This window comes from Sinohyriopsis cumingii, chromosome 1 (genome assembly GCF_028554795.1).
Source record: "Sinohyriopsis cumingii isolate HCF-2022 chromosome 1, ASM2855479v2, whole genome shotgun sequence".
In the NCBI taxonomy this organism is placed as follows: Eukaryota; Metazoa; Mollusca; class Bivalvia; order Unionida; family Unionidae; genus Sinohyriopsis; species Sinohyriopsis cumingii.
The window spans coordinates 109,028,097-109,051,477 of record NC_142961.1 but is presented as its reverse complement, the minus strand read 5'-3'; the positions used below and the strand labels follow the sequence as shown (position 1 = coordinate 109,051,477).

Here is a 23,381-nt window from a genome sequence, read left to right as displayed (position 1 = left end):
ACCAGCTATCTCATGCTACACCCTGAATGAAAACCACACAATTTACAACTATTTATATTCTTAATTTCTTAATTCTCTTTAAATTGCAAATTATGCAAAGGTTATTTGAGTGGAAGCTATTGATAATTCTGCCATACATCCTTATTATGAAAAAGACATACTCGCTTATAAGTCGAACCAAACTGCAAACAACAAAGATACTAATGTGCCACAGCATTATGCTCCCACAGATCAGGGTCTATGTTGTTTGTTCAACTGATTACTCCTATTAAACAGCACAGACCAAAATCAACCAGTGTGATTATGCAGTTGTCTGTGCCTATGCAGCTTGCAGATGGACTTGACTTATAAGTGAGTATTAATGGTAAGTACCTGGAGTAATTATAAAAGATCTAAAGTTAAAAACATGTTATGCAACTACATGTATTGCCAGTACTGACTTCTCAATGAATTTATTAATATGCATATTTTAAAAAATAAAGTCACAAATTTCAAGTATAGAAATATAATATATTGCAGAAAATACCCTTTTGTCCACTTGATTCGGATGAAGGGGAAGTCCTGTCTGAACCGACAACCACAATATCACCCTTAACTTTTGTCTTGAGTTCTTTCTCTAACACTGAATAATTCTCTCCCTGGTTGACTGATTCACTTTCATTGGTTTTGTCATTCCCCATAGGGGCCTCAAGTTTTGATGCTACTTGCACTTGGTCCGCAACTGTAATGCTTTTATCCAACTGGTCAGCTGCAGATGACGGATACTGTGATTTGTCTGATGACATGTTGGTCTCTAATCCTCTACTAGATGAATTATTGCTATTTTCAATTGTCTCATCTTTTGCTGAAATTTTTTCTGCATCCACCAAATATTCACTAGAATTTTCAACTGGCACTATATTATCAACTGATGTATCCTTTTCAACTGGCACTATATTTTTATCAACTGGTGTATCTTTTTCAACTGGAGCGGTGATTTTCTGTTCACTATCTCTACCACTGGGCTGTGTTTTATGTTCATCTGAAACTTTCACATTAGAAGTGTCCTTGACTGGAGACTGTTTCAAAGATGATGGTTGGTCAGAAAAATCCTTCCTGGGTGACTGTTGCAAAGATTCTGACTGATTTAAAATATTTGAGTTTGAAGGACTTGGTTGTGGCTCTGGCTCTGCAACTTCTGGGATCACAGCCTGATTACTTTGATTACATTCTTCTTGTATGATCCTTAATCTTGAGTCACTTGAATCTTGGGAAGACTCTGTCTGCTTCACTTGTAACATGTCTGGCAGTTCACAAATAGCCCCCACATCTAAAATATAAGCAAACCATGATCATGATTGAAATATAAATGAATCCTCACCTAGCTGACAAGACAATGTAGCTGAATTACATGTCTGTAAACATTTCATAACTGAACCTCTACATACTGGACACCTCTACAAAACAAGCCCATTTATTTTCTTGCAATAGGACATGATTCTACTATTAAGTAAACTCCTAAATACTTGTCAATTCAACAAAAGAGCAAAAGTATTTTGTCTCAATATTGCATGATTCTAATACTAACTGAACTTCTACATACTGGACACTTCAACAAAACACCAAATTATTTTGTCCCAATATGGCTTGATTCCAATACTAGCTGAAACTCTACATACTGGTCATCTCTACTAAATATCTAATTACTTTGTCTCAATATGTCTGTAAACATTTCGTAACCGAACCTCTACATACTGGCCACCTCTACAAAACAAGCCAATTTAATTTCTTGCAATAGGACATGATTTTACTATTAAGTAAACTCCTAAATACTGGTCAATTCAACAAAAGAGCAAAAGTATTTTGTCTCAATATTGCATGATTCTAATACTAACTGAACTTCTACATACTGGACACTTCAACAAAACACCAAATTATTTTGTCCCAATATGGCTTGATTCCAATACTAGCTGAAACTCTACATACAGGTCAAAAGTGCCCTGAGTGGTCTAAAGCGCTCTCCATTACAGATCACTGCCATCTCACCTCTGTCTGCGTGGGTTCGAGTCTCAGATTCGGCCAATGTGGGTATGTGAGAAAGCTTGCCAGTAGTTTCTCAAGGGTCGATGGTTCTTTCCGAGGATTTCCCAGGTTCTTCCTCCACCATTAATACTGGCGGCCATGTATAGCCTATCGTGTCCTGAAAAATGGCGTTAAACACTACAACAACAACATACTGGTCACCTCAAATAAACATCTAATTACTTTGTCTGAATATGGCATGATTCTAATACTAGCTGAACCTCTACATACTGGTCACCTCTACTAAACATCTAATTACTTTGTCTCAATATAGCATGATTCTACTATATACTAGACCCTCTACAAAGAAGCTCAAATGTTTTGTTCCAACACTGTCTAGTTTTGGAATGTATATTTATATAAGTTGTCAGTACTTCAACAACTGACATATTGAATTATTGGTAACAAATTTCACATACAGAGATATAAAAAAATATCTAAGAATATAAATTTTTATTCTCTTACCAAGTTTATAATGAGGTTCTAAAACTATGTACAACATAAATGTGTTTCAAAGGTGAACACATTGTTTACTGGAATTTCATCAGAAAAATCTTAAGAAATCTGTCTGTTCTGTAAAAGAGACAGCAAAGACTTAGCACATGGATATCCATATTTCTGATACAGAACTCGAAAAAACCTGCTTGAAACTGGTTTTGTGAAGATAAATAGGAATAAACAAATTATAAATCATATGCCTCAGCAAGGTTACAACACAAACTATGTCAATCAGGGATGACAATTCCCATATGGATCAAGTCCAGACATGAAAAATCATTGCTGGACAAGTTAAAGTTCAAGTATTTAGCCCAGTCCTTACATGGTTAAAGTAAAACAAAACAAGAATTTAAAAATTATGCCTGTTTTATCCCATCTTTGGCTAGTAGACCAGACTTGCAGTTGTTCTCCCCACCCCACTACTCACTCCTCCATCTTAACAATGACATAAACTTAAAAATAGAAATGAGTTCACAAAACACAAATGCCCCAGCACAGTGGTAGAAAATTGACCTAAGTGAAAACCTGACTGGACAAATGGATGAACAAGGGTACCACTATATACCCTCCACTACATATGTGGTGGGGTAGAAAATAGTTTTATTATTCAGTGCAACACCAGAGGTAAGATGTCAAGTTTAACACTTATATGTTGAAAATTATAGTACTGACTAAGTAAATATTATACAACATAATTAAATTAACTCATCACAATACATCAAATTTAGTTACACAACTGTAAAAAAGAAAAATGAAACAGAACACACACAAAGCCAAGCTTTACTCATCTCCTTCCAGCCATCAATCCATCACACAAGATTGGAATTCTAATAGATCACTGAAGAATTGTATTATGGCTACATGTATATCATTTCATCATTACACCTAAAGACTTAATTTATACCACTGGACATGGACATTTATGCTTCATTTAACAGTAATAGCTCTGAATGAAAAACTTAGATTTCTTGCAAAATGATGTCAGTTGGTACATATTATCTGAGCTGTGTCCACTGGTCATTTGTAGTTACAAATACAGTATTGGTCCAAATAAAATCAAAGTATAGTCTAGCCTGGTATTTGAAAGATCATGGCTTTTATATGACAGTACCCTCCTCCTCATCGTCATCCCAGCCTATAGAGTCCTCTTTCTTGTGGACATTTTCTGCTCTTTTCATCAGTGCCTGTTTTCTGGCCTCATCCAATTCAAGCTGGTGGACCCTGTAGAAATAGTGTCGCCAGAAGTCTGCATGAGACACCTCTGATGGCACCTATAAATAAAATAAGTGTGAAAATAGTTTTTCCAACCAAATTACAGGAGCACTGAATTGCTACATCCATGGCATACATTTAATACAAGAATGGGTAGGATGGGTGGTGGCAGGTTTCAGTCTTAATCAGTGATACAATGTAAACACGATACAAGTTTACATCTCAGTTTTACACATACATCTGTTTTCTTTGTAACAAAAAGGAAACAACACTTATACTTCATTCAATGAAACCTCCCTTGGGTACCTTTGAGACATCACTTTTGGCCATTTTATAGAAATTGTTCAACAAAATAATACATGGAAATGACACCTATAGCTGAAACAGCTGACGGTACATACATGTGACCTCTATCATATATCTATCCCAAGTACTTCAGTTGAACTTACTTAAACACAATTGTGCTACTTAGTGATCTTTCATGTACTCTTACAAACCATCCTGTCCAAGGAAATATCTATACAATATCAGTAATAAAAAAAACCTGTTCATCTTGTACTGATTTGATTCAGTTAGTTTTTGTTTTACTTTCATTTTCAATTCTTATGTATGAACAGGGAGCAGATTTGAAAATCAAATGGTAGTACAAAGAAGGTGGATTGCTATGAAACTTAACTTAAGGATATCCCCTATGGTAATAACTATTCTTTTTTGACATAATTTTACAATTGTATTTTGAAAAATAGATACAAAATTGGGGTTATATGAAGCATTCAACATACAGTTGCCAGGACAAAAACTATCACAGCCTAATCTCATTTATCTGACATAAATCATTTCTCATAATCATGTCAAATAAAGGTAGTTGTCAGATAAAGGGATTAAAAATATGAATGACTCAAGAAATAATTCCTGGACACAAGATAAATGACCCTACATACTGTACTCCAGGAAAAATATTTAAAAGACCTTAATAAATCATGCATAATAATTACAAGGAAAAGAAATCAATTCCTGGACAATTTGTTTTATATCATTGAAAATAGCCATGCATACTGAGATGTTAAAAGAAATATCAAGTACATGAATACAAGAGCATAAAATACACTCTAGTTTTACATACCAGTATCTACCAATCCATTTTCCCACATATATCTGATATGTGTACATGTGTAATCCAAGTAAAGCAGAAGCAATCAGGCAAAAACTACAGACTTCCATGCATAAAAGAGATCGTATCTTCCTTATATAATTTTTGGGGTGGACGTATTCTGCATTTAGACCAATACCTTCTGTACTTTTTCTTTCAGTTTGACGAAGAAGACAACACAGTTGATGAAAGAAACCATACAAGAGAACCAGATCATGGATGTTGATGATATAGTTTTGTGAAAAATATTTTAATTCCTCAGAGGTAATTTTAGGCAATCACAACAACAGAAATGTCAGTATTGATGTAGGAGTATACAGAACAAGTGGAATTTTGAGCAGAATTCTCAAACAAATGTAAACAAACTGATTCAGGTACAATAGCTGATCCATACACACAGATAAAAGTGTCAACTGTCATTAGCAGCCCAAATAAAACAAAGTCTTCAAGGCACAACAGCTGATTCATACACACAGATAGAAGTGTCTATAGTGTCTTTATCACCCCAAACAGACTTTGTACATAGAACAAGATCCTGTAATTAAAGACATGAAGAGATTAGGTGTTGCAATGCAGTGTGTCCCAAAGATAATCTGCATGCTACTGCAGAAATTCCTTTAACTGGTTAAACCATCAGATTCACAGGTCTCTTGATCCACTTCCTGACATTCAAGATGCCAAAAAAGAATGTTGCTTCCAGATGTAAAGGGACCATCGTGTAAGGGGGACATAATCAGCACAGAAATGTAACGATTTTATCAAACAGATATTCTTCAGATATGCAAAGCTCTTTGAGGGATGGTTTTGTGGGGTTTAATACCATTTTTCATCACAAGATAGGCTGTACATGATGACCAGTATATTTGGTGGGCAAATAACTTGAGAAAGACATTTAAAAAATCTCTTTTTAAAGATGAAGAAATTTTGAGAGTGGTGACACAGCAGTAAAACATTTTGCTCTTTATCTGTGAATTACAAAGCTCAATTCCTGAGTTCAAAGTTTATTCAGTTATTAATCCAATACAAAGAATTATAACCAAGAAACAATAACACAAACAAATTAACTATTGACAAATAAGAAAATTATGTTTATTTATGTAGAAAGTTTGATGCTTTGAAAGTCTTAGAAGGGTTATTGATGTTCCATCTACAGTTTTTGCTCTCCTCTTCCATTCACTTTCCTTCCTGGTAAAGACTATAAAATGCCACTGACTGAATCTAGATTACCAGAAGGAGAAACCTATTGAATTTACAATCTTTACTTTTCAGGTCCTAGATTAGTTGTCTCTAGTCATTTTCCAAAAAAGTTCAATATCACAATATGGTAAAATGCACTTTATTGATACTATGAAGTTCAATGGAGCCCACTGCACATCATTAACAGCTATCAATCTTGGTGGAGTAGAGATTTTCAAGATGGCCACCATGATGGACATACTGAGGGTAAATCTGCATCATTTTCATTAGGATCAAAAACTATTTGAACTCTTCAAATGAAAACCCCATCTCCAAATGACTTTCCATTTAACAGGTGTAGCAATAACAAGATTTTCATACTGGATATCAGATTAGCCCTATATTGATTTAGAGCTAGCAAGATATTGGATTTCATTTGAACCAACAAGACATTACAAGACGTTTTCCAGTGAAAACATGTCGATATGACTTTCTGTTTTGGAGGAGTAACAATAACATATTATTAACATGGCTTCCATGATGACCAAATTTGATATTAGATGTGCACCATTTTTATTTAGGACCAACTGGATATTACAATAAGGTTTTTGGTGGTTTTATAATCATTCATTTAAGAGAAATCATGATCGTGATAATTCAAAACCACCACTGTCATGCCCATATTGGATGTCTGAGCAAAACCATTTTCATTTAGGACCAACTAGACATGATAATAAGTATTTGAGTAAAAAGAGACATGTTGGTACAACCTTTCATTCAGTATGAGTAGCAATAGCAAGATTCTCAAGATGACAGCCACATTGGATCAGTGTGCTGTACCATCTTCATTTAGGCCCAACTAGACATATTAAGTCTTCTAGTGAAAACCCCATGTCAATATGATTCTTTGTTCAAAAAATTAAGTGATAACATGATTTCTAAGATGACTGATGTGGTGGCCATCAACTAAGCATTTTTTTTAATTTAGGATCAATTAAACATCATAACAAGTCTTTCTTTGAAAACCCCAAATTGATAAGATTATCCATTCAGAAGAAGCAGCAATAACAAGAGTTTGTGTATAGCCACTCTGGTGGCCATATTGGACATCAGACTGGCACTATCTTCATTCGGGATCAACCAGTCATTATAAGAAATAGGAAACATGACTTTTCATTCAGAGGGAATAGTGATAACAAGATTTTCAAGATGACTACATTGGTAGCCATTTTGGTCATCAGATTGGCAACATTTTATAAAATGCCAATAGTTATCCCAAGTAGTCTTTTAGTGAAAACGCCGGGGCCCCAAGTGGTCTAAAGCGCTCTTCGTTACGGATCACTGCCATCTCACCTCTGTCTGCGGCAGTTCGAGTCTAAGATTCAGCCAATGTGGGCATGTGAGAAAGCTTGTCAGTAGCTTCTCGTGGGTCGGTGGTTCTTTCCTCCACCATTAATACTGGCCGCCATGTATAGCCTATCGTGCTGAAAAATGGCGTTAAACCCCACAATAACAACAACAACAAGTGAAAACGCCATGCTGATATGACCATCTATTTGGGAGTACTAAAAATAACAAGATGGCAACTGTGGCAGTCATACTGGATGTCTGAGCAGTACCATTTTCATTCATGACCAATTAGACCTTTGGATGATTGTATTTGTAAACTTTCAAGAAAATCCTCCATGTGGTTTAAACACTGCAATAACAAACTTGTGCTACAGACGGACGACTATTAAAAGATCATCACATAAACTATTCTATAACCTGGAGAGCTAAAAACACAAATTAACAACACAAAATATGAAAATTCAACAACACCTGTAATATCACAAAAATATTACAATCAACTGTGTTTGCAATAAAAATGATACAGCATGCATGTATGTGATGCTGTTGTTACACACCAGGTTTAAAATAATTAAATCCACAAAGTTTGGAAAATATGAAAATATATACACACAAAAAGACAAACAAAAGGTTACCAATCTTTGTGGACACTTGAACACATAAACATTCACCACAATTACTGATGGATGGTTCAATATCACAAAGGTTCTCAAAAGGATTTGAAGTGACACCACAAAACAATGATATTTATAGTAAGAAGGGACTAAGGGAGGTAATAGAGCTCCTACTCTTTTTCTATATGGTATATGGATATGAATTTTTCATTACTCTGGACTTGCTGGATTTGAGAGGTAGTGGAGGAGCTTATATTTCTAGCAGCAATGTGATCAGAGAATTTACTCAAGGAAGAAATGCACAGATGAACAACATCACAGATATTGATAAGTTCCCTATTACTCACCAACTTTGTGTAGAGAGATCTGACCTCCACCATAGTCACGAGAAGCTCAGAAATCTCTCCCTTTTTGTGTTCCAGATCAAAGGACTTCAACCACTCTGCATAATTCTCAGAAGGACCACTGGGCTCTTCAAGGTATGTGCCAGGGTCTACCTGCATGACCCGAAGCCGAGTCTGGAAAAGAAAGACATATTGCATTTTTACCCTTGCCACAACACAGAGTTCTCTGGAATTTTATTGTGTGCAAAAATAAATATTCCATACTCTAAAGGTTAATATGACTAGGAGTAACAAATTATGGCAATTATGTGAGGTACTTATTTTCTTAATTTGAAAATTACACATATATGTATCTTCTCTGCCAAAAGTTTCAAAACTGAAAATAATGCACGTTTTACTAAGAACTAATATCTACCTCATATTTGTAGACATGGTTGGGAAGTGACTATTCCTCGCTCCACCCCCAAAATAAGACTTGTGTCAAAGACTAGGTTAACGAATATTTTATCCATTTTAAGACATATTTTTCTTGGAATGATTCAACATGTCTTATATGTGCTAGAATCCTTCCATGTTGTCTGAAGTTTCACCTGCAGATCGATATAAATCAGAATATCTCATATTTCCTACCAATTTCATTTGCTCTCTGTCTTAAGATGCTAAAAAAGTCTTTTATATACATGTCAAAATACTTAGGAACAAAGAAAACAATTTACAACAAAACTGTCCTAAGATGTATGTCTAGGGTGTAGATGGATAAAGACCACTAACTTTGTTTTTAGAATCATCCCATTAGCAAATCTGCACTGAAGATACAATGAAATAAAATCTTTGCAGCTTTTATATCAATTGCTTTTGACATCTTTGATTCAAATGCTGTTTTTTTTTCTCCATGTAAGACAAGGCATATATCAAAATGGCAATTCATTAAAGATAGTGAAGTTCGATTTGTTAGAAACAACCATGAATGACCATCTTACTAGGTATCTGCAAATATCTGAACTTATTTGGATGAATTAAATGAGACTTTTGAAACCTTCATTGACAAAATTCAAGAAATATGCTTCATTTATTTATATTTCCAAAGTCTGGTGTTATTCTGTGTCACCGTTTTCATACAGACTGAATGATTAGCCAGCCAGACAGTACTTGCAATGTAACAAATCAATGATAAAGTAGCATACAGGGTTAAAATGAGATGCATATCATGTGTTATTATTACGATTCAAACTTCATGCTCTGGTGTGAAATTGTTCATTGGGTTCAGCAGGGTGAGCTTTAATCATGTTTGAGCATCATGCTCGCTCGCTCTCTCTCTCTCTATCTCATTTAAATGTAAAAGAATCAACAGCGTTTGGGGACAAATATATAACTAAAATCACTTGGTACCTAAAGAAAGAAGCAATATATCAATTTGACCAATCAGAATGGGATTTTACATGTATAAAACGTTGGGTTACCTAACAGGCATTATGTTACACAAATACTCAACCAAACCATTTTTAATTGGATTACTTCGCAATATTAGATGCTGAGACAAATGCATTCAATTAGTAAGTCTATTACAGGCAGCAGAGGTTGTTATGATTTTAATTTTACAAATACTGGGTGCCATATAAAAATAACCTCTTTGTGTCTTAATGCAAAACTGTAACTATCATATTTAATTTTTCTGAAAATAAGGAGGAAAAAATCAAATTACTTCCCATGACTATCCCAATCATTGAGATGCATAACAAAATTGTACATAGGAAAAAAAAACAAGAATATTTGAATAGAGCATCCAAAGACCTGGGGCAAAGATGGCCAAAATAGTGATGGTAATCCACTGACGAATATAATAATAAAAAAATGGTGAGAAGAAAAATATCATAGAAGTTTCAATCCTGTAAAGACAAAAAGTTCAAAAGATTATGAAAAATGTTAATTTATCTATTAAATGATATAATCTCTCTGTTAAACATGATAAATGACAATCTCTCTATCTTGTTCTTTTTCTCACCTTGGCTCTGTCAAACAGTTCCTCCTGAGTTCTTTTGGTGATTGGCTCCTGACCACTGTCATCTGGTGGCACTGTCAGGGCTCTACTGATCCCACCCATAAAATTACTCAAGTGATGTCTAACTTTATTTGTGGCAGCTGCCGTGTTTTCAGCCTGAGAGAAAAGTTAACACTGGGTCAAAATAACTACAATAATGTCTCCCGTCTCACAGATAGTTAACACAGGGCAACATAACTAAAAAAGTTTCGTGAATTTACACGGGTAAAAAAGCTTGGGGATAAATTTTATGACTATTTTACTGCTTGATATCTGCTGAATATTTACTGAAAAATTCAGTTGTCCACCACAAAATAAGGATGATACTACAAAATCTCAATTTCAAATGTTTCATTAAACTGGGGTTCAGTTCCTCCTTTATTCATTACATATAAATTGCACTCTGACTTTCAGAATCAAGTCTTTTGATATTTTGCTGATACAGCTCTCCCCACTTACAATGTGCCTCATTTTACTGGATCAAATGCAGAACCATTATGGCCCCCATGAACAAAACCCCATGATTGCTGTTGCCAGTTTAACACCATTTTTCAGCACACCATAGGCAATACATAACAATCACTTAACTGGTGGAAACTTTGTCTTATATCTTCATTTCCTGTTAAATAAACCGCTATATAAGAAATTTTGATTCTGCTTGCGATACCAATGTTTGGTATATCATGCTATTCTCAATATATCGCTGTTCCATACATATCGTGATCCTCAATATAACTAGGTTCGGTAGTAAAGCTGTCTACTGGTTACCCATCAATTCTAATGATTGGTTACCTGGGTACCTGATCAAAGGGAAATTATATTAAATATGAACCTAAACTGCTTTTTGTAGGTTCATACATGCCAACCCACAATTATTACTAATATAAGTAGCAAAAATGCATAATCTGAGCATAAAAAGAGTAACCTATATATTAAATGCTATAATTACAGAAAACAGCATGAAAAACGTACATTTTTTAAAACTACTTATTTGGACAAATTTATTTTATTTGTTAAAATTCTTGTCAAAAATCAGCTAAATCCATGCAGATTACTACAAGAATACAGACACAAAACAATGATAAATTATTTATACAAAACATTCACTTTAACTAGTCTGCATGTCAAACTTTTGCTGAATGGGCGTAAAGTCAAATCCATAAACACTGAATTCTACATTACATCACTGTCAAACTCCTCTTTCAAAATTTGTAAACCACTATCGATCTCTCCTTTTCCTGATGCAACATGTTTTACTGTTTAACAAAATCCCTCTACTCTAACGTGTTACAGTTCTATAATATCCACGAGTCACATTGATAAAGCCTGCTTTGTTTAATATTTGGCACCATGTTTTTTTCAATATAGACTGGTCTGCTACCTTAGTGAGCATCAAAATAGAATGAATATGTGACTCGTGACTTCAAATTCCAGAAACCTGTCTGTTTTCTTGAAATGTGTTATTTACAGTTACCATAAATAGAAAAATAAAGAAACTATTCAATGTACATGGCAAATAGTCACACACATCAAAAGATAAGATCAGCAGATGGAGGTCTAAGATGGACAAATGCACTGCAGCCAATAGTCATACAACATGAGCCTCGAACTGTACTTGTTATTCTCTGTCTTGCTTGCTCATGACTTCGGCAGATATAATCTTTATTTAACATGAACTAAATGAGTACCCTATGGCACATTTTATTACCCAGGTAATTATGAATGGGCAGGTACACAAGTACATACAGACAGCTCTTTTTTGGTACATAATGCTGCTGGCAGTTATGGACCACACCCCAACTACAGCATTATAATAAGGTGAAAGCTATGTACAAAAAACAAACAGCATGAAGTTTATCCTGAAATATTTTTTGACTAATGGATAAGATACTAATAATGTTTCTAATCAGTGATCAGGTTGTTACTATTTAAAAAAAAGTTCAGCTATTTTCAGCTGAATGTTAATGGTAACTGTATCCACATTTACACAACTTCACACTTCACTGAGGCACTGTTATTTCATATTACGACTCTTTCACACTACCCTTACCTTTAAACTTTCCTTCAGTGTTTCACTGGTGTGGGCCACGGCTCTGGTCGCATCACTTCTAAGGGTACAGGTGAATTCAGCCAAATCCTTGCTTACCATCTCAAGGGCTGAGGCAGTCTACAAAAGAATATCCATTTTGTGATACAGAAAACAGACACTCTAAATCTACAGCAAAGAAGCATGCACCAGTACTATCCAAAATAATAAATTCTCCCTGAATCCTACTAAGCACATTCCTTGACAATGCCCTCATAAATGGATCTCATGTAATAATTCCACCTCCAAGCGTCTTACACCTACAATGAGGGTGAATGTGACTCTAGAGTCAGTATTAAGCCTAAGGTGGTCAAGATTTTAATCCAAGTTAATGCTGGCCATATAAACCACTTTCTCAGGTACAGAACTCCAGCATATGAGGAATTTCATATAAAAAAGAAATGTCTTTAACTCCTGAATATTTTGATTTCTTTTAAACTTATAAATTCCGGACTCTAAATGTTGATGTCTTTGCAATACTAATCCAGTGTTCTGTGGAACGAAACCAGTGTCTCACTTGCATACAAGCAATGATGTCTTCCTTATGTAGATGACTTTCAAAGATCTAACAAAAAATTTCTAATTTTCTGAAGTCAACACTAAATATATGATACCTAGGTAAACAATAATACACTGAGAAACATGAACTATGTCCATATGCCAGAGAGAAAACAAGAAATATGTTCATTTGCTTGCAAGACAACAAAAAAATATGTCCATATGCTGGTGAGACAACAAGTATGCCCATATGCCAGTGAGACAACAAGAAATATGTCCATATACTTGTGAGACAACAAACAATATGTCCATATGCCATGGATGCCCAAATGATATGACGCATATTTACATGGAAAAGTTCCAAATCAAATGGGCAATAGTTCCAAACAATGTACCACAAAAAGTTAGCAAAAATACAATGAAATCTGAACTTGATGTACTTAAATAAAGTATTACAAAATGTTACATTTGTGTGCAGTTTAAAAAGTCACAATATAACTCATTTATTTATGCCAGCCTTATGCAATGAGTACACTATCAACTACTATGTCACCTACTAATCATGGTAAATATCCAAAATCTTCTTATTACTTAGCTCCCATTTCTTTGGGAAGTGCTCACGGTGCAATTAAAAGAAAACAACAAACAACCAGCAGCAGCATCTGATTACACTTAAAGCATCTAGCTGATCAAGATGTGAATAAGATTAGAAAGAATAGTACATTCTATCATCCAACTGGGCTGAAAACTGATTTCCCATGAACTGCAAATAACTGGGCATTGCCTCACAAAGTAGGTCATATCCGCCTGGGGCATACCTTTTCTTTAGCTGCGCTGATCCAGCTGCCCCACCAGCTGTCTCCCCCTTCTCCACCACCCTTGTCACCACTGCTGAAAATACAAAAACAAAATTTAGTTTTGTATCTGCTTGCTCCCACATGTGTAATGCCCGAGTTTTAAAATCACAACAAAACTAATATCATGATTCTATGGACTTAAACAAAGTACATGTAACAGAAATGAAGCACAACCAACAACTCTATTAAAATCAACAAATAAAGTTATTTCTCTAAGTTTCTAAGTCAAGCTGAAATTTAAAAGGACCTTACAGTATTGTGAATTAAATCCCATATAATAATCATAAATGTTTTTTCACAAGTCCAAAATTATAGTGTGTTCCAAATTAATTCCAATATCAAATATAATGATGTACCAATAATTTTGATCTACATCAATGATATAATCCAGAAGGTCTTGAATACTATAATCCCAAAATAGCTTTAGTCATGATAATTCCAATGAATAATTTTTAAATAAATGATTCCTCTCAAATTATATATGAACATAACAAATAACTCCACAGACTGATCTTAAGAAAGGAATGAATAATTTTGTTTACCACAACCTTCAATAAGAACTCAAGACAAAATAAAATGACCAAGATGTGGGTCCTAAGTGCACTCCCAGAACATTCTAGTTCATAAAAACGGCTGAACACTGAACTCAAATATTGGTAAAGGATTTATTTTTAACTTACAAACATGACAAAGAACATGAGAATAGTTAGGTAGGCCAATCCAATACACTCAGCTATGAATAAAGATGAAGCACACAATTCAAATTAACTATAAATAACACAAATGCACCATAAGTCACACCACAAGTACTCATCTCTGCCAAGAAGAATAACAAAAGGCCTAAGTGGGTCTGATGTCCCTCATCCCATGATCACAAGACTTACATGACCTAACAGCTTACCATCTCACTAAGCAGTTTCCTCTATGCCTGGAAGAATACAAAAAATAATGTGATCAACAATCGCAAAGCTTTTAGTCATCCCCAGAAGTCAATGAAAACAATATCAGGCAGCCAATGAAAACAATATCAAGCAGCCAATGAAAACAATATCAAGCAGAAAATAAAATTCAGACTAAAGTAACATTGTAAATAAGTTATTGGTACTGGTGACAAGGCATATAAGAGATGAAATAATAAAAAAGAACAGTACTTTCTAAAACGCCAAAGCAGAGGTATTATCAGTGGCCAACATAAGAAAGCATAAAGTATAAATGTGCTAAAAAGACTACTGTTCAAACAATGAAACAAATCTCATACTAAATAATACAGTAATAATTTAAACATCTTGAGACAAGCCTTTTTACCAAGTCTGATTAAAAACAAATACCATTTCTTGTGTTGTAATAAGCTAATCCAATCCTAACCTCTTGGAAATTGGCTGGTAAAATGTTTCTGAGCAGCACCTACTTCTGAGAAAGTAGTTTTCTGCATTATAGCAAATTACAATCTGTATTATAGCAAATTACAATCTGTATTACTGCTTGAATGAAATGAGGATAAAACAGATAAATAAATCTTCATGTATCTTCTTCAGTAGTAATCTGAAGCAGTCTTAATGATACCATTTCCATGCCTATTTCAGTTATTTGATGTTCACACAAGACAGCATCCATGACCATTTAGTCCACATATTAAGTACTAGTCTCAGCTATACATCCAATCAGTCATTATCTTCCCTTCATGCAACTCTTACCATATATTCTTGGTTATAAGTTAATTCCAACTGCAAACAACAGACCCTGAGCTGCTGTTGCATAATGCACTGGTAGATCAGGGTCTATGTTGTTTGATTGTAACTTCTACTGATTACTCCTAACAATCTGTACATATGTAGATCTGCAGGTACTTTATACGACAGCAATCTTGGTCTTTTGCAGTTTGCAGTAGGATAAGTGCTGGTAAGTATATATTCTATGTGGTCAATTTAAAATTGTAATGGACAGTTTCAGAAACGTATAAATTGTGCAAAAATAAAATGTCAAAATATGAAGAAAAATAATTTGTGCTCATAAAAAATAATAGGTACACTGTTAGGCACAATGGTAATGGCTACTGATTGGCTAAGAGTATTATGGCCACATTTTGAAAAATTGTCATGACATTTATGAATAATAAAACAACAGTACATGTGATTGTAAAAGAGTAACTATCTGCTTAAAGAGGGTGGGAGTTTTTAGCTTTTTCCTTACATTTCAATGAGCAGCCATATTCATGATGTGCCAAAATTGGATGGAAAAGACACCTTCAATCTTCCAAAAGGTCTTCCTGAGTGGTTCAGTAGTGCTTTGATCATTACCTCTATAATGGACAGCTGTTCTTACTGATGTTTATTCCTCATTTGCCACCATTAATGAGATCTTTTATTTGACTTCATTACTATCGATACACATGTATGAACACACCACAAAGTGTGCTTGTGCTGGACTTCACAAAAATGTCACAGTTTCCCCTTTCAATTTCATGAAGTAACAGCCATGTCAATGCCCTGAATACAGTTTTTCATACATGTGTGATTTACTGACGGGAATCAAGCAAGCAAATTTAAATTTCTCATTTCATTATTTTTAATTATGTATAAAAATAGACAAATTTATATGTTTGGAAAACAAACCAAATAAAAGCCATTTTATTTCTCTTCATTTCAGCTTGCTGGTTGCATGTTTATATTTTCCTCTCGATTTCACATGCTCTACTCTAGCCGAGGTATAATGTGTGTGTGTGTGTATGTGTGCGATTTGGAATTTTAACGTAGCTTTAACAATTTTTCAGTCTTATTGCTATGATGTCTGTAGTGTGACAGTTTATAGTGATGTCTAGCACTGGGGCACCATACCGCAGACATGTAGCATGATGTCCCACCCAGTCGCATTATAGCGACACCAGTCTGACCAGTCTTAACACTAACCTCTTAATCCTGAGCGCCAAGCAAGGGAGCTGTTAGTACCATTTTTGTAAGTATTTGGTATGACTCGACCAGGGATTGAAATAATAATAATAATAATAATAATAATAAAAATAATAATAATAATAAAATGCCAATTTCAAGCCCTGGATGGATTGAATGCAACTTTTAACATTTTTTTAATTCTTTACTGTAATGGAATAAGGTCTTGATTGGTGCTGAGAGAAGATTCTATTTTCTTTCAAGTATAATTTATATGATGAGACCACTGCAAGTGATTATCTACGAACAAGAATTTTATGAAAACAACTCATTTTTATATCAAAGACATTACAGAGAAAATGTGGCATATAAGCTTACAGTCTTGCTCTTTTAGGTGCCAGCAAGACTTTCATACTGTCTGCATTCAGTATCATACCCTTTTCCCTGTACCACATACTGGAGTCAGCTGAGAGCAGCTGGAAGGTTTCAAGTTCAGCTTGATTACTTTGAGCACACCTACTGGTGAGTTGCTGTTATTGGTGGCTTTAATGTCATTTTTCAGCATATGATATAACTAAGAATGTCCTTGAATAACTTCACAATAATCTTAAAATTGTGATTTACATCAAAATGTCAATGAGCACTTTGTAAATTTTAAATGATTCCTCTCAAATTATATCTGAACACAACAGTAAATAAATCTATAGACTGAACTTAAGGAGGAATGAAATAATTCTATTTATCACGACCATATATAATAATCTATGACACAATACAATGACCTGGATCAGGTTCCAACATTTGCTTCCAGGACCATCTAAATTTCTTTAACAAAGTAGACTCTGAACTAAGACTTTGAACTAAAATATATGTAAACAACCTATTTATAACTTACATACAACAAAGAAAAAAAACAGGTACTTACCAAATTTATATCCTCAATCATGGACAAAGGTCAAACACACAAAACAGATTAAATATACAAAACAATTCATCTAACATTCTGGATTGAATTTAGCTTTCTGGCAACTGTTCCAGTCTTTGATGAGTCTTGGGAAGTGTAAATGTCTCTGAGTAACAAGGTTGCAGTGAAAGTATTTATTTTCTGGGTTCTGTGATCGGTGCATGTGTAATTTACATAATGTATTCATGGGCATGCACTGCTTTCAGACTCCATACCAAGGATGAGGGTATCCCATCCTAATGACTTTGTCTTGTTTGTCACTCATCTCCTCTAGTTGTAGCCATTGCACATGAATTTTGCTGCAGGACAATGAACAGTTTCCAGGTGGTTAATGCCATTCTAAGATAGGGTTCCCATATGGTGGAGCTATATTCCAGATCAGAGTGCACTTGTGATTTTTAAGCATTATCTTTGAGGTCAAGTGGGCAGGATTTTAAATATCTCCTGAGGAAACCTGGTGTGTTGCTGGCTTGTTTACAATCTATTCTATGTGGGTACTATAACATGTAATAATAATGCCAAGGTAGGGACTTTCTTCTGCCCTTTGCATTCATTTATCATATAAAGTATAATTAAATGACACTAGATATCTTTATCTTCTAAGTCTAAGGATATAACATATAGCTGTATTAAATTTCATCCCCCCAACATTCAGTCAATTTCACAAGTAAATTTAGATCATGCTGGAATTTAATGTGGCAGGGTTCATACAGAATTCTGAACAATAAATTCAAAGACTTTTCCGAAACTTTCAAAGACTACAAACACAGATTTCCAAAACCTATTTTTGCTAAAATTTTGTATACAAGTTATGTTATATGAGAAAACAATGAATGCAAAATACTACAAAAAATGCTTGTTATTGCGGCAGCAATGAAAACTGAATAGGTCATCAAAAGAAAGAAACCAGGAAAACTTGACTATATCCGAATCTAACAACCTTGGACAATTTTATTTTATTATGTAAAGAAATTAAAATGTTTGGGTTTATTTCAATTTTCAAAGATATTTAAAGATGTTAGAGTAATCTGCTTGATTTTCACAAACTTTTAAGGCCTTGAAAATGCTACCTCATTTTTTCCCAAACTGTCAATGACCTTCAAAGACTTAAGGAACCCTGATGTGGTTATGAAAAAAATTTATTGGTCTGTACAGAAGACAGTCATTGACAAATAATTCATGTTGTATTCAGTATCTGTTAAACCAGCACATTTTAAAGCATATTTTACAAACTTGTAAGTGTCCAAGGAAAAGATGAAAGTACAGTGCGGTCGACCAAGTCAAAAAAGGTTGAACTGTCACAGCAAATAAGCTTTTCTCAGTTTTTAGTATAACTAGTGCATTGTGTACCTAAATAGGGCACTGCATACCATATAAATGTTTCCTCTGTCCTATAAAAATCTTATGTGTTGCCATATTTTGAAGGATGGTATAGTCTGATAATACAAACCCGTTTGCTTGCATCCCCCATCGATTTAAATAATGGAAACCTTTAATGTGATAAAAAGTGCAAGGAACTTAGTTAATCATTCACTGATTTATAGCTTCTAACCTGACTCTGAGTAGAGTGGCCCTAACACCGTCATCTTATGTGTGTTTCATTGTTAACAGAAGTTTTCAGCGCAAATAGACAGATGCTCGGATCCATTTCCAGTTTCTGGACAAGTCCAATTTCAGCAAAGGGGTGTATCATGACTACAGATGCACATACATAAGTCGTCTGCTTCCGATATTTACAATATCAAATCAAGCAAAGGAAAATGACAACTACGCTTTTCATGTGGATTTAGCAAGCGGTTTAACTTCTATGTTCATGTATGCAGAGGGATATAATTCCAAACTCTCAATGTTATGTAATTTACGCAATTATTCAGCATTTGCCAAACAGGATGAACTACATCATTATGTTGTCTGATGGAAATAATCTAGCTTACAGTGTACGCAATATGGCACCGTGTCAGTATGGAAAGTCCGTTAAGCATGAAATGGTGCAGGGGATGCCAGCATTAGTGCCATTCTGGTCACAGTCAGGTTAGAAATTATAAATCAATGATTCAATTGACTTAGTTTTGTGCACTTTTTATCACATTAAACGTTCTCGTTTTTGAAATCGGTAGGGGAGTACAAACAAACGGTTTTGTGTTATCAGGCTATAGTCACAAACTGCAAGAAGTGGACCCTTATATGACATGGACAGGTCGACCCGTCCCTATCATATATATCAGGGTGTTCGTCTCACACTGTAGGACCACACGAAGTATTTTAAACGAATTATGTACTTTTAGCAACATTTAATAACGCTGACCTGAAAACTTACTTAGTTATTGATAGTGATACAAAAGATTTTGCGATGCTGTGTGAAACGAACTGTATTCTGACATTGTATCAATAAAAAAAAAGAACGAAAATTGTTGACAATACGAAAAAATCTTAATGTGTAACACAAACATATGCTAGTCCTATAGCGGGATATTTATTTTGTTTAGTTTGACCTAAACGACATAAATATTACTGTAGTGTCGGAAAGTCATCTTCCAATTTCGACAATAACACCTTGGGATCCAAAGTTTAACACCGTATGTATATGTGTTGCATTAGGTTTCATTTTTAGCAGATTAAATAATACGAACATGGGATCGATAGCTATTGATATTACTTGAAAGTTCGTATTTCAAACTGTTCACAACTTCCAGTAAAAGCCAGCCAAAGTATTAAATACATCTGATGACGTACCTTTGTGCTTCCGCCATAGTTGTTTATTTCACTTCGGAACCAGTTTCTCTTTGCGGCAAGTATTCGAGTATCCCGAATGACCAAAGGGACAAAAGTTTATCGTTATTGTCTGTAATCAGCTTTTCTAGAACAGATTTTAATCTTTAATCGTCGAACTCACTTCGACAAAGACACACAAAAAAAATTGAAACTGCCATATATAAGTACTCGTCACCTCGACAATGTTACAGAAAACGTGCAGTCCAATCTGAATTAGATTTATATTAAAAGCTAGGCCAACAATGTATGACGTGGAACACGATATACAGTGTTGTCGTATATGACGGACAACGCCTCTTGGGTTCAACATCTTACATTGTTGGACTAAGTTAAACCATTTTTTTTTCTTTGAAAAATCAGAAACATAGTGTTTCACATAAACCGGATATTCGGTAGCGGAGATATGGATGGTTTACATTTTGAAAGCACAGTGTCAGAGGAAACTCGGACTAGCACATACGCAGTATGCCAAGAAGTAGAAGTCAACAACAAAAAAAGCGGAGATCTACTTGTTGGTCTAATACTCATAGGAAGCAAAATGTATTCACATCCCACATTATTTTGAGCTGGAATTGCATTACATAACAAGAAATATTAGGTAGCTGGGGCGACATAAAAATTAATTTCAACAATTAGATATACTTACAATCATTCTTTTATTTCTATTTATAACATTATTCTTCTTTGCTAAAACTGCATACTCTTCCACATTTATAATTTATATTTTAATAATCACCACAGAAAAATAATTCTACATGAAAAGATTCTACTTTTTCTTCAATTACATGCAGTGTTAAAATACACATGTGTAATGGCTGATACACCCCTTTCCCAATGTATAATTTCTGTATAAAAATTAAATTAAATGCAGAGAAGTCAATTCACATAAATAAAATATACCATGCATTACATGCGGTGTTACAATACACTTGTTAAAGCAATGGATGGTCATTGACCAATACATCTGTAAGATACTATTTACATGCATACTTAAACAAACTTAAAGACCTAATAATGTTTCCTACTTGAAATATTCCCAGCATGTTTTTTATTTTTAAAAAATGTTTTTCTAATTTCATGGTGTTAGTTTTTGTAATAATATTATTATATATTTTTTTATCTCATAGGTGTTGTCTAATGTTGTGAAGCGCTTAGAGCTTCTAAAGATTAGGCGCTATACAAAGTCCTCATTATTATACTGAATTTAAATAGCACATAGCACCCGCCACCCCCATTTTTTTTTAAATGAGTTGTCTCTTGATTTAAATTATTTATATCACTGTCCATTACAAAATTGCACAAACAAGTATCAGAACGGAGGGAAATGATTAAATAATGGGCTACCTCCGTCTGATGGATTTTGCTAGAAAGGGTTTGTGACCGTAATGGTGAAAATAAAGGTTAATTCGCCGGATCGGGTTCATGCGATGGTCGTGCGAGAGTTATGCGTTAGTACGTTACTGTCTTTTGAATGGATATGTGTAGTTTTTCAGTCTTCTTGCGATTCTGAAGCAGTAAACGACGCGTGAGAAAAGCCGAATCGAGCGAAGGGTTGTGGTCACTCCTTGTGTTAAATTTTAGTACCGATAAGGTGATTTCATGTTATCAGAGATTTTTTCGTACTTGATTGATAAAACGTCAGACTCCTGTGGTTTATGTATGTAGTTTCTGCACTTGTATAAAGCGCGCCGCTGTTTAGCCTCCGCTCATACGTTTTGAGCCGCTGTGACCTTTAGAAAATCTTGTGGGTCTAAGATTTGGGGTTATAGCGACATTACGATTCCTCTATAGGCAGCGTGATTTTATTGCTATGAAGGGGCGGGTGTGCACCTTTAACCTATCAGCTTGGCTTACTGGCAAGAATGCAATGTTATAAAAGAAAATGTCAGTTTCCTTAATAACCCAACATCAGGAAATGACACGGTCTTCACCACGTCGATACCACACTCGCCGGGAGTTACAGGTACCATGCCATTTACCCGCACTTTCAGTGATTGTTTAGTTTTTCAGGCCGATTACTGTGATGTGGCAGATTTTTTTTTTTTTTCTGTTTGTGAAACGACTGAGAGAGGACGCTGGATACCACGAATGCTAGGTTAATGCCGAAAGCGTTTCGCCGAATACCAAATCAGCATTAAATTAGCAATCGAGCCTGTGATCACCCGACCTCGCATCTACGAGGGGAGTAATTTTGACTATTGTTCAGACAAAGAAATCGAAATTAACTCTAGTCGCTCGCATGTTGGCTTAGCATGCTCTAGGTAATGTCAGCGCTCGATGTCTATATGCTTTGCATCCTCGTTCTACCCCAAACTGAAGCGGTACGTGACAACCCCCAAGAAGTTTTCTTTTTTTTTCTTTTTGCGCTTTGTATAGTTAAATTTTTAACAATGAAAACCCAAGATTGTAAGAGTAGCTGAAATCCAGGCGCAAAGGCTGATGTTACGTCAATGTTTGCCGCTGAAAATCATCATCCGTTATGACGGTCTCAACATCAACGCACAAGCATAGGGATTTTCAGTTACCCTAACCATTTTCGGCTTTCGGAGTAAACAGGATCGGCAGACTGAACACTACTGTCATTATGTGCCTGTGCGAATCGAAAGCGCTGCCCACGTTTCGTCACCTCAATTTCCATGTCGGTTAATACAGTAAAAACCTGCGCACTGGATGGTGATAGTGCCGTTGCTTTGTTAAGAGCAAAAGCAACAAATGTTTTTAAAGTTTTGCTTTGATTTCAGCGATAGTAACCAGAAGCATTATTTTGCGGTAATCCCGCTAACATACGTGATGATGTCACAGTCTTACTGCGAGCATTTTCAGCATCTCAGTCTTCCGCTCTAATTGCCTTTTAACCCGTTCTTGTGCGCTCTCAG

The 23,381-nt window shown here is 34.9% G+C and overlaps 1 protein-coding gene across 6 annotated transcripts in view; it reads right to left on the bottom strand.

Moving 5' to 3' along the window:
- The window catches only part of LOC149807572 (uncharacterized), a 41,060-nt gene that overhangs the window by 5,633 nt on the left and 12,046 nt on the right, over positions 1-23,381 (bottom strand). The window contains exons 1-8 of one of the 6 annotated variants that reach the window (XM_089968007.1): positions 20,467-20,876; positions 14,786-14,812; positions 13,846-13,918; positions 12,494-12,610; positions 10,408-10,560; positions 8,409-8,579; positions 3,671-3,830; positions 527-1,309 (exon numbers count right to left, since the gene is read on the bottom strand). In XM_089968007.1, coding sequence (XP_089824133.1) covers positions 527-1,309; positions 3,671-3,830; positions 8,409-8,579; positions 10,408-10,560; positions 12,494-12,610; positions 13,846-13,918; positions 14,786-14,812; positions 20,467-20,483 — 1,501 coding nt within the window. In that variant the 5' untranslated portion in view covers positions 20,484-20,876. Of the gene's footprint in view, positions 1-526; positions 1,310-3,670; positions 3,831-8,408; positions 8,580-10,407; positions 10,561-12,493; positions 12,611-13,845; positions 13,919-14,785; positions 14,813-20,389; positions 20,877-23,381 lie in introns of those variants that run through there. The other 5 variants (XM_089968016.1, XM_089968019.1, XM_089968025.1 and 2 more) reach the window with 5 other exon arrangements.